Source organism: Dipteris shenzhenensis, chromosome 31 (genome assembly GCF_047967505.1).
Source record: "Dipteris shenzhenensis isolate YYH24624 ecotype China chromosome 31, Dip_SZ_1.0, whole genome shotgun sequence".
Classification (NCBI taxonomy): Eukaryota; Viridiplantae; Streptophyta; class Polypodiopsida; order Gleicheniales; family Dipteridaceae; genus Dipteris; species Dipteris shenzhenensis.
The window spans coordinates 16,362,819-16,379,802 of NC_141626.1; the positions used below are offsets into that span (position 1 = coordinate 16,362,819).

Here is a 16,984-nt window from a genome sequence, read left to right on the forward strand (position 1 = left end):
TTCATTCTTTGTTCGTCGATCTTGCTCGCAATTCTACTTACTGGGGTTCAATTTCGTAAATTCCTCTTAGGGGCAACTGGGTGATGCTATGAGCTTGATGCTCATGAATTTTTAGCTTTGGTTGATTCGTATTTGAGGAGAAATCGTCATTTCTTTGTCCGGAATTGCAACAGCTCTCCTGAACAACGCACAGATTTTAACGGCATATGCACTTCACTTCTGCATAAAAAGCCCCCTCATTACCTCTTTGATTGATGCGAATTTCAGCCTCCAGCTTCGCTTTGCTCGATTTGGGGGTTTCTCTCAAATCTCCTTCATGGCTGAAGCATTGCAAGTGGTAAGGTGCTCAAAAGTTTCAATATTTTACTGTTTTTTCTTGGCTTTGATGGGTATTGGTCATATGAGTAGATGGTTGAAGTATTTAATGCTCCAAAGTTGGTCGATCATTATGCAAATCATGTTTTTCAAGACATATGCTTGGATGAAAGGTTATATTGGTCACAAGGATGCATCATTCATGATGTTTCAGACTAGTTCAGTGATGTATGCAACCCTTTTGCATTTCTATGGGGATGATCTGATGATTATGCTTTTGGAGAATATGTCTTGGTTGAATCTATTTGTTAACTCTTGGTTCTTGAACTGTAAATATGATCTTTTGAAATGGTGTATTCCTCATGGTATTTACTACCCTTGTACACGAGTAGACACTGCCCTTATTGCAATGACAAGTGGTAAGACCCTCTTATCCATGATGAAGATTGAACATCCCAAGAAGATCACACACATTAAAGAAGAGGAGCTTACTAAGGAAGTTCGAAGTGACATAATGGTGGCATGGAAACGACGTCGCAAAAGGAGTGCTACCATCAAGGGGGGGAATTTCCCCACATCTTCAAAGTAGATTTTTTATGTGTGGTCAAGAAGGTTCTCTACCATGGGTAGTCCCCCTTAAATGATTGTGAGTCTTATGTTTTACCTTGTTGGATCTAAGGGTATTCCCATGTGCAGTCATTGTCCATTCTCCCAATTGTAAACCAATACCCAAATTCAGAGGAAGATCATGTTGAAGCAAAGGGTTGTCTAAATGAGTCTACCACCAATGCAGCCAGAGTGAGTCTAGGTTGTGGATCTTGTGTGTTGCCACTAGAGCTACGCAAGCCATGAGGTTCCATGGACTACTGCTAGGGGTGAGGTCATCAATTTGTGGGGGGGTATGTTGGGACTAATCGATGTAATGAGATCATACCAAGGGTCATAAGGTCTATGATTGTGAGTGTGATCACATGAGTGAGTGTGTAAACATGTGTGTAGGTGTGCTTGAGTTAGGTGTGAGTGATGATGTGTTAGTTAGTAGGTGTGAATGAGTGAATCTAGGAGTGTGGTGTGTAATCAAGAGATTCATGGAGATGATTGTGGATCTAGATGCTCACTATTGAGCTCACATATGATGTAAACTATGGATGTCCCCAATGTCTATATAATGACACTCTCTCAATGAATAAACAAGCTTCATAGTTCATCTTGTTGCCTCTACCTTGTCATCGTGCATTTCCAACAAGACTTCACTTCCCTTCTCCTTACATTCGAATCATAATCCATGTGTGAGGGATTTTGAGCTAAGGGTGTAAACTCAACACCTTGCTCTTTGATGGACTCATTTCTTCTCTCATTTCCAAAGAACTCTCTATCAAGAGGTTCTTGTAGGAAAGAGAAAGGTAATTCTATTCGTGGGTTATCATAATCAAGATGTGTGTATGTCTCGTCTAATCTATCCTCTTCATGAGGAGGTGATGGTGTTCTTTCCCTCTCTCTATCCAACAATGGAGGGAATGGACAAGTTCATTATCGCACCTCCCTTCCCCTTCCATTCTTTCCTTCACTAATAAAAAAGAGGAAATGACTTGTAATTTCAAAATCGAGGTTTATTTTAGAACAAAAGTGCTACTTATCCGACTCCTACTACGTTTGTGTCAAAAACAAACCTAAAATGCGCTCTTCTTCCTTTTCTTTTGGACTCTTCTTCCTTGTCCTTTTGCTCTCAATTGGTACACTCGCTTTGGGCTACTTATTTTGAGTGAATTAGAGGCCTCAACACAGTTATAGGTGGTACTTGGTAGCTAGATCACCCCTTTATAATCTTGTTTTGATCCAACTTTCCATTGAGGAGAACAGAGGAGATCACTTTTCTTCACATTTAAAGATTTGAAAGGTATATTCGCATGAGGAAGGGAGTCGCCCCATTTCCAATCCAAAGACCCAAAATTGTTAAGAAATGCCTTCCCTAGAAACCTCACAATTTCAAGCCAAGTTTAGGTTTTTTAAATTTGCATGTTCTCTCTCTAAATTTCATAAGCCAAAATGCAAATTTCACAATTTATGCAGAGAGATTCATTTGATCATCTTGTACACACAGAAATTCAAATTTTGAAGGGTTCTACGAATCTCAAATTTTATAGAGGCTTGTGCGTAGAAAGAACCTCCCTTGACGAATAGATCAATCTATCATTCTTGCTGTCTTGTTGGCGCCTCTTGTACGTGCCTTCCCACACCCTCTAGCCACCGGTCTAATGCCTCTTGTGCATGCCTTTCCACACCCTCTAACCACCAATTTCCAGACCTACATCGCCCTTTTCACAAATGGTACACTGCTTGTCCGACCTCTTTTCGTACAACTTGTTTACGTATCTCTTCTTTTCTTCAACACTCCTTTCTCTCTCTCTTCTTGTCCCTATCATGGATTGACACTACTTTGATACCAAATGTGAAGTTCCAAGCTTACAAGAATGAAAATGTGCGCACAATTTTTTATGCTAATTAGGCCCTCCAATGGAGAAACATCACACTAGTGAGAGTACTTGTTTTATTTTGACGTAATGCAAGGTGGGAGAAAGATGGTGGATGAATGCAAGGTGATTGAAAGAATGTCCCTTGAGATCATTCGAGTTCCACCTTCCCATTTAGACCTACCCTTAGCCTATGGCCCATGCATCTACCATTCAATACACTCTAATGCACCCCTTCCTCTCCTATTGCCCCTAGGACCTAGGCAAGTGGGTGCACAACTTTATTAATAAATAAGTGTAACACGTACAAATTTGGTGCCATGTGGAACACTGGCTCCAGCTCGATGGACCCTTCTACCCAGATGGTCCACCACCATAACAATATCGGTCACTGTCCATCATAAATACAAACATATGTCATCATCAAATTAGTGCCTCATGGTAATAATGTTCTAATGTATATGAATAACAAAACGGTTTAGTAGATGAGGGCAGAAGAGGTTATCTTCAGAAAGATGCAAAGTTATTAAAACACGCACCAAACTAAAAGGAGGGACAACCGTAACTACACAACTGATTAGGAGACTTCCATAGCTAGATTCAGAGAGCCCCATTGCCATACTCAATGTATACACCTTCCAAACGTATGATAAAAAGTGGTGGAAATGAAACAGTATCGCTTCATGGAATGCCTGGCATACTTACAAAAGAGAGAGTTACAGCAAGGTGAGAAAAGCAGGGAGTTTGTAAGCAACTTCGAACAAAATTATGAGTAAATGAGATTAAAAAAAAAAAAAACTTAATTAAGCAAAGCTACGCTTATGTTCTCATCAGTACCCAAGCATAAGCTGCCATCTGGGTCTCGAAAGATTCCAGAACCTGAACTAAAACATCACCAATAGCAAGTCAATAAACCGTATAAAAATCTGCCCCTGCTGTATAGGGAAGACTAATACAGCAAAACAAAAAGGGATTTCCATCTTGGCAATGACTTTGCAGAAGGTATCATTTAACTACAAGGTCCATAAGTCTAAAAAGAATTTACCAACAAAGCTTGAAATCAAGCAGTGGCACTCTAGAGAAAAATCTAGAGGAACAATGGCAATAAAACTCCATTGCTAAATGCATAATCATCACGAAAAGTCCAGTGATCAGCAGATATACACAAGGATTGGTCTTATTGAACACTGTGAATTCTTTTCTTAATCTTATGACCACCCCCAAAGGGAGAAAAGAGCCCAGCAATATCAATACATCATCAAAATCTAGTATTTCACCACATTTATTAGAGCTCTTTTAACACTCTGTAAGCGACTGCAGCGCAAACTGGTGAAGATTGTGATAAATTGGCCATATCCATAGTTGAGTTGTGTTCAGGCCCTTGCCTTTCGTGATCCCAAGTCCACTGCCAATAGCATATATGAGCCACCTACAAGCACTCATTACATACAGTTGTCGTTTATGGCTGCTTGTGAGCAAACAGAGTCTTATCTATTTTCCAAAGCCTCTACCCTTTCAAAAGGCTTGATGCATATTGGAAAACTTGACACTTGAACTTCCAAAAGTGCCCCATGAAAGAATTACAACAGCTACCCATAACCATACATAAACTGTAATTTAAACAAACCAGGAGCATTTTCTGCAATTCAAAAACAGAAATTGGAATTCAAATGTGAGCAACATCTTGAAGCTCACTAAGTGACACCCAATGTCTGAGATGATTGCTGGGTATACGTCTTGCCATGAGAAAGGGTCTGCTTCCTCTTCTCTGCACGATGAGGGCCCCGCTTTCCTCTTCCTACTTTAGCACTCTGTTTACTTTGACGCTTCTCATGTTGGTTAGTTATATCAGAAGACAGAGGAAGAGGGGGAGGCGGAGGATGTCCTATAGGTGGATCTGGCCAAGGCGTCCGCTTTGATGGCACAATAATCTCCAAAGATGGATTTATCACCCACCTGCAGCAAAAATCAATAGAGATGAATAATAGCATGATATCATCCGCTAAACAGAAGATTTATGATGAGGCGCCAGGATAAAGAAAGAAAGTATATTTCTGCCCATGAACATATCAGATCTAGGGGAAGCAACTTGGGACGGTATAATGGCCTGATAGCTCTTTTTTTAAAAGACAAGGCCAACCAAAATGATGGTAATGCAGTCGGTGTCAAGTTCTTTTTTCCCTTTGGTACAAGATCAAGCTCAGCATTCAAAATCCAAACATGCATTATTCACGAGTCAGCAGTGTCTTTCAGCAAACTCACCACCAAGGCCACCTTGTTTGCTGTAGTATTTTCTAAGAAATATGCAGAGGGTGAATTTTTCTGCTACTTATTTGCCTTTGTAGTTATATACATAAAATTTCCAGTTTCTATCTACATTGATCCAGTGACATGCCAATTTTCATCTAAATCACCCCTTCATTTAAGGGACAAGATATGCAATGCCCACCAGCTCCTCATGCACAAAAGAGCATAAATTTATACGAAGGTCCACAAATAATAGAAAACTTTATAATTGAAGAAAACACTCAAATCTTGAATGAAGGCTGGCATTGAGGGAGAAATCCAACCAAAAAATTGATTTCCATACTCCTTATCCAAACCACAGCTTCAAGTCCTTTCAGGGGCACCAATTTTTCAACCAAAGGGCAATCAAAACATGTACATACCTAGATGAATCCAGGAACATTCCCAAACTCATAAAGTATGCTCTCACACATACAAATCCACACACCCACACATACTTGAGCATCCATTTATACAAAGTCTTCGTACCGAGTTTCTATCGGCACTCCGGAGGTGAAGGGCAAACTCAGCCATGACGAAGGCTAGCACTAAAGGAGAAGGCTAATCAAAAAGTAGTCCAAATCTCTTCATTCAAGCTACAACTGCTTGTGAAGTCTAAACGATTTCATTTTACTCTCTCCCAATCAAAACATGTATCACCAGAATAATCAAGCATAGATACTGTAAGCGTATAACGGTAGGTATGTATTCCACACGATACGTCTCTCTATTAAGACGAAAATAAGAGAAGGAACAAGAAAGCTTTGAATGTACTTGTAAGAGGGCTGGCAGCAGGCGACACCCAGAAGCATTGTTTAACAAAATGGCATAAATCTGACTTTTGAGGCAGTCTGCAGATTAGGCAAGGCTGACACACTGGCAAGGCCAATGGCGATCAAATTCAGAACTGCAGCAGACAGATCAACTTTCATGGGAATGAGAGCAACACTCAAGGGGACTAGGACACACCTAGATGATGACCTCACACTCTTGCAGCACGAGCATAGAAGGGAGATAATAATGCAAGTACAGGTAGCAAGACAGGAAGGGAAACGGGGTGCATACAGAGAGGGTTCGTTGATCATCCAAGAAAAAGGAGAAAAAGAAGGGATAAAAACAACATAATGACCGTGCCGGGCACATGGGACAAGGGTACAGGACAGATTGTGCATGGCTGTGTGGAACTGCAACGGTACTCTATAGTCTAGGTACTATGTGGTCTAATCTAGGGGGCTTCTTAAAGACCTACATTGGGAAGATGTGTTTGTGGGCCTGTATTTGTGGGTGTACCCGCCCCTGTGAGGATAGAGAGGTCTTTATAAGCCCACGTGTCAGCCCCATGTGCAAGTGCATTGTTTCCAAGCAGGGGAAAGGCTCCCTAGGTCAGCCCTCATTTGTCATCTCAGTCTGGAGGCTGTCGAGCAGTCGTGTCCAGCTCTTGAGCAGCCTGCTGTGCAGAGGTTTTTCCCCAGCAGTGCCAGATCTCTCTCTCTCTCTCTCTCTCTCTCTCTCTCTCTCTCTCTCTCTCAGTGTAAGGAGATGAGAGCTCACCTCACCTCACCTCATCTAAGTCGCATCGAATCTCACGTCGGATGACACGACGTAAGAAGCGGACTTTTCCCACTTGCAGGATTGATGAGGTGGTCAGATCTCTCTCTCTCTCTGTCTCTCTCTCTCTCTGTCTCTTTCTCTCTCTCACATCAATGTCAAATACTGCGAGTTTAAGTGATGGTACAGATACTACTATATGCATATGACATAGTCCTCATTTTGTCCTCAGCCGAGGGTTTGCAAAAAAACACTTTTTTTAGCATCCAACCCCTCCTAACTTTGGAGGGTTGCTGCTTTTTTTCGCCCCACCCTCCCAACTTGGAGGGTGGTGCTTTTTTTCGAAAAAACAGCTCCTCCAACAGATTGGCCGCACCCTGCTCCAGCCTATGGCACACCTCCCTGCCTGGCCGAATTCCTCTCCAGCCTATGGCGCACCACTCAGCCTCTCCTACCTGCGTCACCTACCTCTGCGCAGCCCTAACCAGCACACGGAATCCCCTCGCCTACCAATCAACTCTTCTCACGCCTCTCCTCCATTCATCTCCACTCTCACCTAGCTACACCTCAACCCTCTCTCACTTTTCCCTTCAGTAATTTCGAAATCATCACTCACCTTCTTCCTACCTTTTCCTTAAATCCTGACCACTTCCCATAACCCATGAACCAACAAGATCTTGCAGCAACAAATTTCGAAATTAGGGCATACCTGGAGAAAGAAATCGTCCAAAATTTTCGCATCAGAAGTTCCTACCTCAAGAGTTGGCTCTGATACCAACCGACACGTCCCAGCACTCCTGAAACCTCTGATCTGCAAGCAAACACAAGAACACACACACAACGTGAGAAACTGAGCAGGCTGCTCACCACCCAACCATGACATCTACGGGATGTGATCCCGAATCAGGAGATGTCCCCTCCAAGCCACGAGTTGAGCTACTGGCACGAACTCCCAACCAGATCCAAACCAGCCTGGTGTCCCATACCACCAGGTGGCGCTGTGAAGCCTAGGATCCTGCTACTGGGCGTTGGGCTACGCTAAGATGCAGGCGCGCGTCCGCGACTCAATCCAGGATCAGATCTAGCACCTAGGAACGAAACTTGCTCCCATCGGCTCTCTGAGAACTGAACCCCTGGGCCCCTTTTATAGACTCAGGCCCCAAGCGCCAAAAATAGCGAAGACCTCTAACTGGTTCGTACCCTTGCCACTCAACCCGAGAATCAAGCCTGCCTAGCTCTAAGCCTCCCCAGCCTACCTGAGCTAGTCTTGTACAGATACCAATCTGTGCACATGACACCTTCAGTTTCCCATCAGATCATACAGATAGAGTTCGCCATCTCCTGGTGGACGCCCTCTTCCAGACCGTGACATTTCTCCACAGAGTTTGGGCCCTACCTCAGTGGAGATTACCGAGACTGGCACTGGAGTCATCCCGACGCTTGGCAGAGAGAGGCTTTGATACGCAACATGGGATGCACGGGTGCCAACATGGTTTGATAGCCACGGTATCCAAATGGATAGGCTCCCCCCCTTTCAATACAACATGGATCCACCACCGGAGCTCCTTCCACATGATGAGATTAACTGTATCATACGGTTAGACCTTCTCCAACTTCACACATCTCGGGCTTGGGGATGGGATCAGGAGTTCCCCACCAAGACCCAGTTCTATCATAACCACTTTCTGAAGATATCGAAGCATGGTCTCATCATCAGGCCCTAGTACCTAGCTCCTGAAGGGTCTCACAGCAGATGTTAATACAACCATATCGTATCATCTCCCTCTCTCTCTCTCTCACGCACACACACACAGATTTACTTTCTACAGCAGGAGCTTAGAGAAGTCAAGCTTGCCTCCTTGGAGGGGATAAGTCATGGACATGGAAAACAATGGAAAACAGGAGGTAATCCAAGAGGTAATGCAGAAATGTATTGCACAGCAGTGAAATCTACAGCAGTACCTGCACCGTAGTTGGTATCCACGGTTCAAAATATGGTCACCACCCAGCTCAAGTCCATGAAGCATGAAATTACAGCAGCACTAGACAATAAAATCAATACATGGGATGTATACGGGGACGTAAAAGAACAGAAAACCAAGGCTGCCAACGCCTTGAGTCTATGCATAGGGGGGCTGCCTGAGGGCTGTTATGCCGGAGACAGGTGCACAGCAGAAAATATTGATCTCATTAAGGGAAAAATCACCCAGATTGAATGGGGTTCAGAAGACATACTTTGTGTCCTCCGAAAAGGGGCGCAAGCAGGAGTACTATACATTGACAAGCTGGCAAGGGGCAAGGTTCTCAAGCAAACCAATAAGCTGAAATATACCACGATTTGGATCTCAAAGGAGCTAACCCCAACTCAGCTCAATGGCAAAAGCAATAGAACTAGCTAATGTAACGGATGCTCAGAAGGAAGGAAAGTGGGCTGTCTATAGAGACAAGAAGGCCTTCATTAGAGACTCCAAGCATAGATCCTAAGGCTCTCGGTCTTAAACTGATCTAAATGAAGGCCATCTGTCTTTACATTAGGCTATAGCTAGTTATAACAGTCTCGGAGATGCTATATTCACTCCCACGAGATGCCCTGGGCACACCCTCGACTCTCTGGTACTTAAATGTAGTAGTCACTTCTTTTCCGACTATACTTTGACTCATAGGCCCATGAGGCCTCCTGAAGACGTTAATATTTCTTTCTTTCTTTCTTTCTTCTATAAATGAAATACCTACAAATGCCAATGGCATTGGCTTTGATAGTGAACACTTTAAAGACTACGTTTCCAAACATTAGATTTAAAATAACATAGAGCAATATTTATCACTGATATATTGGTATTTTTAGATAATCCAACTCATACATCTCAAGTTCACAACTTTCTCTAGAAAGTCAAGTTAAACTTCATAGTCAAGCTTGCTAGAATTTAAAGTCATTCACAATAAAAAATACAGATGTCAATAAAGGCAAAGTACAACCAACGTAGTTAAAACCTCTCAAGTTAAACTTCATAGTCAAGCTTGATAGAATTTAAAGTCATTCACAATAAAAAATACAGATGTCAATAAAGGCAAAGTACAACCAACGTAGTTAAAACCCCTCATAAATTCTAACCATAAATGTCAAGAGTCATGAAGATTTGGGAGCCTTTCTAGAACGTTTCGCTCTAGAACCGTTTCGCGGGGTCTACCCCTAAAACACCTTTTGTGGCAACATTAAAGTAGAGGTAAAGACTCAAGATGTTGGCTAAGGTCTCGCAAGTTGTGTCACCATGTTCAATGTTTATTCAGGATGAGGCATATCAATCTATAAGAAACAAACAATGACATAGCCTTTTGAATTGAAGATATCCTAAAAGGCCAATCCAAGAGTAGTCAAGATGAATCCCAAGAGTGTTGAACGAAGGGAAACGTGAGTCCTTCCTATCCCAAGCACTTCTATAATGAAAGAACTTGAGGCCTTCCTCCACTTTTGGAGAGGGTGTATCTATCTAGAAAATCTCCATGTAGAAGGCTAGAGTCACATTAGGACCTCCGGGAGTTTCGGGTGCATCCATCCCGCATGGCCGTCACTTCGGAACCTCTATCCTTGCTGAATTGGACCCGATCACCTCGAAGGACAATCTCGCCATCTAGTCCCCCTCTTGGGATCCAAATGGCCTTGCTCAAGTAGGAGTACTTAGCTCGCTAGATAGGGCATGTGGCAACTCAGCCTTTCTAGATAAAAGCAAGTAGCCCATGTCCTAGCATGAATACTAAGAGTGTTAAGATGCTATACCAGCAGCATTGCCTCAATGCATGGGATTTGATATGAGAGCTAGAAAAATTTCTCGAATCCACATCTTTAAAACCTCTCTCTCCAAAGCGAGCCCTAGTTCTGTAAAACCTGGAGTCACTCGGATGGAACATCCCCCTATCTTCGGCTCTTATCCTTTTCAACTATAAGTAGTCTCTCAAAGGAAAGCAATGGGTGACAAGCAAGCAACATATTTCTGAAAAAGTCACAAAAGTATGCCGAGCAAAAACAACACAAGGATCCATTTCCAAGAGGTTAGGCACAGAGAGCAAGAGAAGTCTTGGAATTGGTGCATACAGATATAATGGGACCCTTTGAGACTAGATCTTTGGGTCGTGGCCTACTTCATGTTGGGGTAAAGGCACATTGCCACCCCTTTTATTAAAGTTATGACACCTATGACTGTCTTAAGACAGTCATAGGGGGAAAAACCTAATCCTAATAAAACTTAAGAGTTTGTGGTGTGGCTCATCACTTCACACCCGCACATTTTGGAGTCTTCTCTCTCTCACTCTCTCCCTCTTGTACTTCTCCCACTCACCTTCCCCTCTCAACTGGTATCAGAGCCTACCCCTCCCTATCTACCCCTGTCTACCCACTCCCCCTACCTCTTTGCCCTAGTGGCCAGCAGGGCTGCAGCGAGGCAGCGCAACAGCAGCGCAGGGCAGCACAGCAGGCAGCGCGGGTCAGCGGGACAGCAGGGCAGCAGCCAGCATGCATCGTGGGCCAGCGGGACAGCAGGGCGGCAGCGCATCGCGTAGGGCAGCGCGGGCTGCAGCGGGCAGCGCATCGTGAAGGCGTAGGCGCCATTTCGCGCGCCGTACAACAGTACGGATGTACGTCGTCCGTACATCCGTACGAACAGACGTCGGCCGTACAGCCGTACGGACAGCCTTCTACCGTACAGTACGGATCGCCGTACGGACTGTGACAGGGAGTTGCTTCCGGATTTTTTTTTTCTTTTCTGACAGGGAGGTGCATTTTCTGGTTTGGATCTGCGTCAGAGGAGTACATTTCGAACTCTCTCCTTGGATCTGTACCCTGCTCAGGTACAGCGAGGAGATTTGGGTTTTACCCGAGGTGCATTGCATTGCATGAAGTACAGCAAGTACTTTCTCAGTTCTTTTCTTTCTGCGTGGAGGACTTGTGCACAGATATCGGGATTTATGCATCTGACAGAGGATATATGCTTTTACTGGGTTTGAATCTCAGTTTACGGGTGAGCAGATCATAGGGCTTTTGCCCAGCAGTTGATGCTTTGTATGCCTTGAGGTAGTGTGGTGCCAGAGTGCACACATTTGTCTCGATTTCCGCAGTGTGGAGGTGACATTTTCTTGCAGGTCACATTTCTTGTGCAACACTCAGAGAACCTCAGTTGAGCCACGCTTGGCCAAGGCGCATCGAGTTTACTCGGTCCCTAACTGTCCATCGTTGACAGTGCTCAAAAGGTTCCTCATTGAGTGTTTGTACGTTGGGATCTGTGTATGTCATTTCTACACAGGGCAGTATTCGCATTACACTGTTAGTTGATTTTGTCAGAGAGATTTGCACATTGTATGCCTTATCCCTCATTGTTGAGGTTGTTTTCACTTGGTACAAGTGTCAGATCAAGGGGCTTTTGCCCAGATTTTGCTTGAGAGCACTTGGGTTACTGTCAAAGATCTTCGAATGCATTTTATTCCCTTGGCAGAAGGGTAATTGCTTGGGATTTATCCCATTTTCTGTTGCAGGTTTTGTGACAGGCTGAAGTGTCTGGAGCCTTTTTTTTTCAGTGAACAAAACAGTTTATGCCAAGTGGTTTATGCATATTAAATCAGTGCAATACCTCGTCTGAGGTGGGAGAAGTGATCAGGACAGCAATGCAGCAGTGTTTTGTGCCTTGTCAGCTGATGATGCACTGTTAAAGCACTTGTGGAGCAGCTGCAGCATTCTGCAATTACTGTTTTTATGCAGCATTCTGAAATTACTGTTTTTATGCCTATTTGAGCACGGTACAGTGTGTCAGAAGGTACAGTAATTGGAGAGAAATTTTCTGTTTTGCTGCAGATTTTCTGACAGTAAAAACAGCACTATTGTGAGTGCTCTTGGCTCTTGATAGAGCAGGTTTTTTCTGAGAAATCAGAATTTTATTCAGTCTTTTTTTGACTTACAGGAAGTCGGGTACTTTCCTTATCTGATATGGCATCAGGGGGAAGTGAATCATCAATTCTGAACATAAAGAAGTTGGAAGGGGCACACAATTATGCATTATGGGCAGAACAATGTTTGAATGTACTTCTGTTAAAGAAGATTTCTAAGCCCATAAGGGTGAAGGGTGTCAAGCCATCTGACATGACAAATGATGACTGGGAAGAGCTTGATTTGTCCGCAAGGGCAGCTATCATGCTTACTATTTCTGATACTCTTGTGTTCAATGTTCAGGCTGAAAAGACCTCTTATGGCCTATGGCAGAGGCTAGCAGAGTTATATGCCCAAAAGAGTTCAGCCAGTAAGGTTTATTGGTTGAAGAAGCTGGTTGATCTTCGCATGAAGGAAGGTACAGCTATGACCTCACACTTGAGTGAGTTCAATGCCATCTTTACACAGCTTATTGCACAGGGATTGAACCTTGATGAGGAGTTCAAGGCTACTTTCTTGTTGTGTACCCTCCCTGAGAGTTGGGACACTTTCAAGACCACCCTGTCAAATTCGAATGTCACTCTTATGTATGCTGATGTAGAGAGCTCTCTCCTTATGGAGGAGATGAGCAGGAAGAATAATGCGAGCAGCAAGTCTTCAAATGCCTTGCAGGTACAGGATAGAGGCAGGACTCAGCAGAAGGGCAGATCTGCTAGTAAGTCCAAATCCCGCAGTCAGTCCCGTGGTAAAAAGGATATTGAATGCTTTTATTGTGGAAAGAAGGGACATGTGAAGTCTAACTGCTTCAAGTTCATACGGGATCAGAAAGCCAAAAAGGCTGAAACAAAGGATGCAGGCAGTGGAAGCAAAGGCAAGGCCAAGGTAGATGACTTGGATGCAGTGAATGTTGCAACAGAGGACAGCGACAGTGACAGACATGAGGTATTATGTTCTTCTGCCGTAATTACACATACCTTGGTTATTGATGGCCATGACATGCACACCTGGCTCTTGGATTCAGGTGCTTCTTTTCATGTTACTCCTCATAGGGAGTGGTTTACTTCCTACACAGGTACTCATGGAGTTGTTCACCTTGGGAACAACTATGCATGTCAGATTGCAGGGATTGGCAGTATACAGATAGTGTTCCCTGATGGACGCACATTTATGCTTGATGGTGTTCGCCATGTGCCGCAAATCAAGAAAAATCTGATTAGCACCGGCTTATTGGATGACAGTGGTTACCGCACCACATTTGGGGATTCCAAATGGGTGATTACTGATGGCCAGGTTGTAGTGGCTGAGGGTTTTAAGAGTGATACCTTGTACCCTCTTTATGTTTCCAGTGTGGGTAATCATGTTGTTGCCATAACTGAGCTGCCAAAGGTTTCATTGTGGCATAGCCGGTTGGGACACATGTCTGTTAAAGGAATGCAAGAACTGTCACGTTTGGGTTATCTGCCGTCTCTTTCTTTTTCAGATTTGCCTACTTGTGATCATTGCATATTTGGCAAGCATTCTGTGACTCCTCATAAGAGGAGAACTTCCCAGAATAGAGCACCGCTTGATCTAGTGCACACTGATTTGTGTGAGATGCCACAGTTATCACTAGGGGGTGCAAAGTATTTCATTACTTTTATTGATGATGCCACACGCAGAGTGTGGGTCTATTTCTTGAAGCATAAAAGCGATGCCTTAGATGCCTTCAAGAAGTTTGTCGCTCAGGTTGAGAATCGGACAGGTCGCAGGCTGAAATGCCTCAGATCCGATAATGGGGGTGAGTATGTGTCACATGCTTTTGTGCAGTTTTGCGAAGCTAAGGGCATCAAACAGGAACTCACAACCCCTCATAATGCATCTCAAAATGGTGTAAGTGAGCGAATGAATCGAACTATTCAGGAGAAGGTTCGATGTATGTTGTCTTATGCTGCATTGCCCCATGGCTTTTGGGCAGAAGCCGTGCAAACAGCAGTTCACATTATTAACAGGTCGCCAAACAAGGCTTTGGAGTTGAAAGTGCCAGAGGAAGTGTGGTCTGGCAAGCCACCCTCATATAAGCACTTACGTGTATTTGGCTGCGAGTGCTTTGCTCATATACGCAAAGAACTGCGCACCAAACTGGAGCCAAAGTCTTCCAGATGCATCTTTATGGGTTATGGTGACGAAGGTGAAATGGGGTACAGGTTATGGGATCCCGTTAAACGGAAGATTATACGCAGCAATGATGTCATCTTTAAAGAGGATAGTGTACACAAGGAACCCATACAACCTGTGGAATACAGGAGGGTTATTTATGATGATGTTGGACAGCATAGAATGCCCATTGATATGCAGCAGCAGGCTGCTGCAGATAACCCTGTTCAAGAGGGTATACAGGCTGAAAATCAGCCAGATAATCTTGCCAATGATGCACCACTGAATATGCCAGCAAATGGGGCTGTAGAACAGCCAGATATGGTGGTACAGCCACCCGTCATACATGACGAACAGGCTGGACAGCAGCCTAATCCGGACCATTTTGTTAGGAGGAGCACCCGTGTACAACGGCCTCCTGCCAAGTTTGTTCCAGGAGCCAATAATGTGGCTGATTTTATTATGCTGACATGTTCCAGGAGCCAATAATGTGGCTGATTTTATTATGCTGACAGATTGTGGTGAGCCTTCCAGCTTCAAGGAAGCTATGGGAAGAACAGAGAAAAGGAAGTGGGAGAAAGCCATGCAGTCTGAAATGGACTCTCTACTTCAAAATGATACATGGGACTTGGTGCAACTACCTACAGGCAGAAAGGTTTTGCCATGCAAGTGGGTTTACAAAGTCAAAGTGGATTCAAATGCTTTACCGAGGTATAAAGCCAGATTGGTTGCCAAGGGATTTAAGCAGGAGAAAGGTCCTGTAGTCAAGATGACTACTTTGAGAGCAGTGTTAGCTCTTGTTGCTCATGAGGACATGGATTTATGTCAGATGGATGTGAAGACTGCTTTTCTTCACGGAGATCTACATGATGAGATCTATATGAGTCAGCCAGAGGGATATGCTGTTAAAGGGAAAGAGCAGCTTGTGTGTAAGCTCAAGAGGAGCTTGTATGGACTCAAGCAGGCACCAAGAGAATGGTACAAGAAGTTTGATGCCTTTATGCAGTCCCAAGGGTATCATAGGTGTGAGACCGATCATTGCTTGTACACTAAACGGGCAAAGCATGGCAGTTTGATGCTACTCATTCTATATGAGGATGACATGCTGATTGCCAGTAAATCTCAGCTTGAGATTAGTGCTTTAAAGAAACAACTGCATAAGTCTTTTGACATGAAAGACTTGGGTGATGCAAACCATATTCTTGGCATGCAAATTACTCGTGACAGGTCCAAGGGCCTTTTGTTTTTGTCACAAAAGGAGTACATTGACAAAGTACTGCAGAGGTTTAAAATGGAGGGGGGGAAGTCTATTAGTACCCCGTTGCCTCCACATTTAAAACTCAGCTGCATCTGCAGTTGGTTCTTTGATGTATGCCATGGTTGCCACTCGTCCGGATATTGCTTTTGCGGTGGGAGTCATCAGCAGGTATATGGCAAATCCAGGCAAGCGGCACTGGGAAGCAGTGAAAGGTGTCTTGAGGTATCTCAACGGTACCAAAGACTTGTGCATATGCTATGGTAGGCAGGATGCATTGGTGCATGGTTTTACAGATTCAGACTATGCAGGGAATGCAGATAACCGGAAATCTACTACCGGTTATATTTTCACATTTGCAGGAGGTGCTATATCATGGGTGTCTCGGTTGCAGAAATGCGTTACACTGTCAACCACTGAAGCTGAATATGTTGCAGCCACTGAGGCTTGCAAGGAAGCAATATGGCTTACTCGGCTGGTGGGAGACTTGGGCATTACAAGAGATATGCCAGTTTTGCATTGTGATAGTCAGAGTGCTATCATGTTGGCAAAGAATCCGGTCTTTCATCAGAAGACCAAGCACATAGATGTGAAATATCATTCATCAGGGAGGTACTGGAAGACAAGCGACTTGAGCTTGTGAAGGTGCATACTGATGATAATCCTGCAGATTTACTCACTAAGAGCTTGCCTACAAAGCGGTTTGCACATTGCCGCCACATCATGGGATTAGGATGAGATCACTCTTATTTTATGGTCTTGTATACAGTAACTGTATATTGCTGTAATTTTTTATTCTTTTCTCCCCTTTAGGCATATTGGCCTTTAGGTGGGAGGTTGTTGGGGTAAAGGCACATTGCCACCCCTTTTATTAAAGTTATGACACCTATGACTGTCTTAAGACAGTCATAGGGGGGAAAACCTAATCCTAATAAAACTTAAGAGTTTGTGGTGTGGCTCATCACTTCACACCCGCACATTTTGGAGTCTTCTCTCTCTCACTCTCTCCCTCTTGTACTTCTCCCACTCACCTTCCCCTCTCACTTCATCCCTTTTATTGATGGC

At 43.9% G+C, this 16,984-nt stretch overlaps 1 protein-coding gene across 1 annotated transcript in view; it reads right to left on the reverse strand.

The window, feature by feature from the left end:
* Nucleotides 1–3,698: 3,698 nt before the first annotated feature.
* The window catches only part of LOC147881106 (putative beta-1,4-xylosyltransferase IRX14H), a 47,807-nt gene continuing 34,521 nt past the window's right edge, over nt 3,699–16,984 (reverse strand). The window contains exon 3 of the mRNA XM_087369973.1: nt 3,699–4,742. Coding sequence (XP_087226099.1) covers nt 4,481–4,742 — 262 coding nt within the window. The 3' untranslated portion in view covers nt 3,699–4,480. The remainder of the gene's footprint in view (nt 4,743–16,984) is intronic.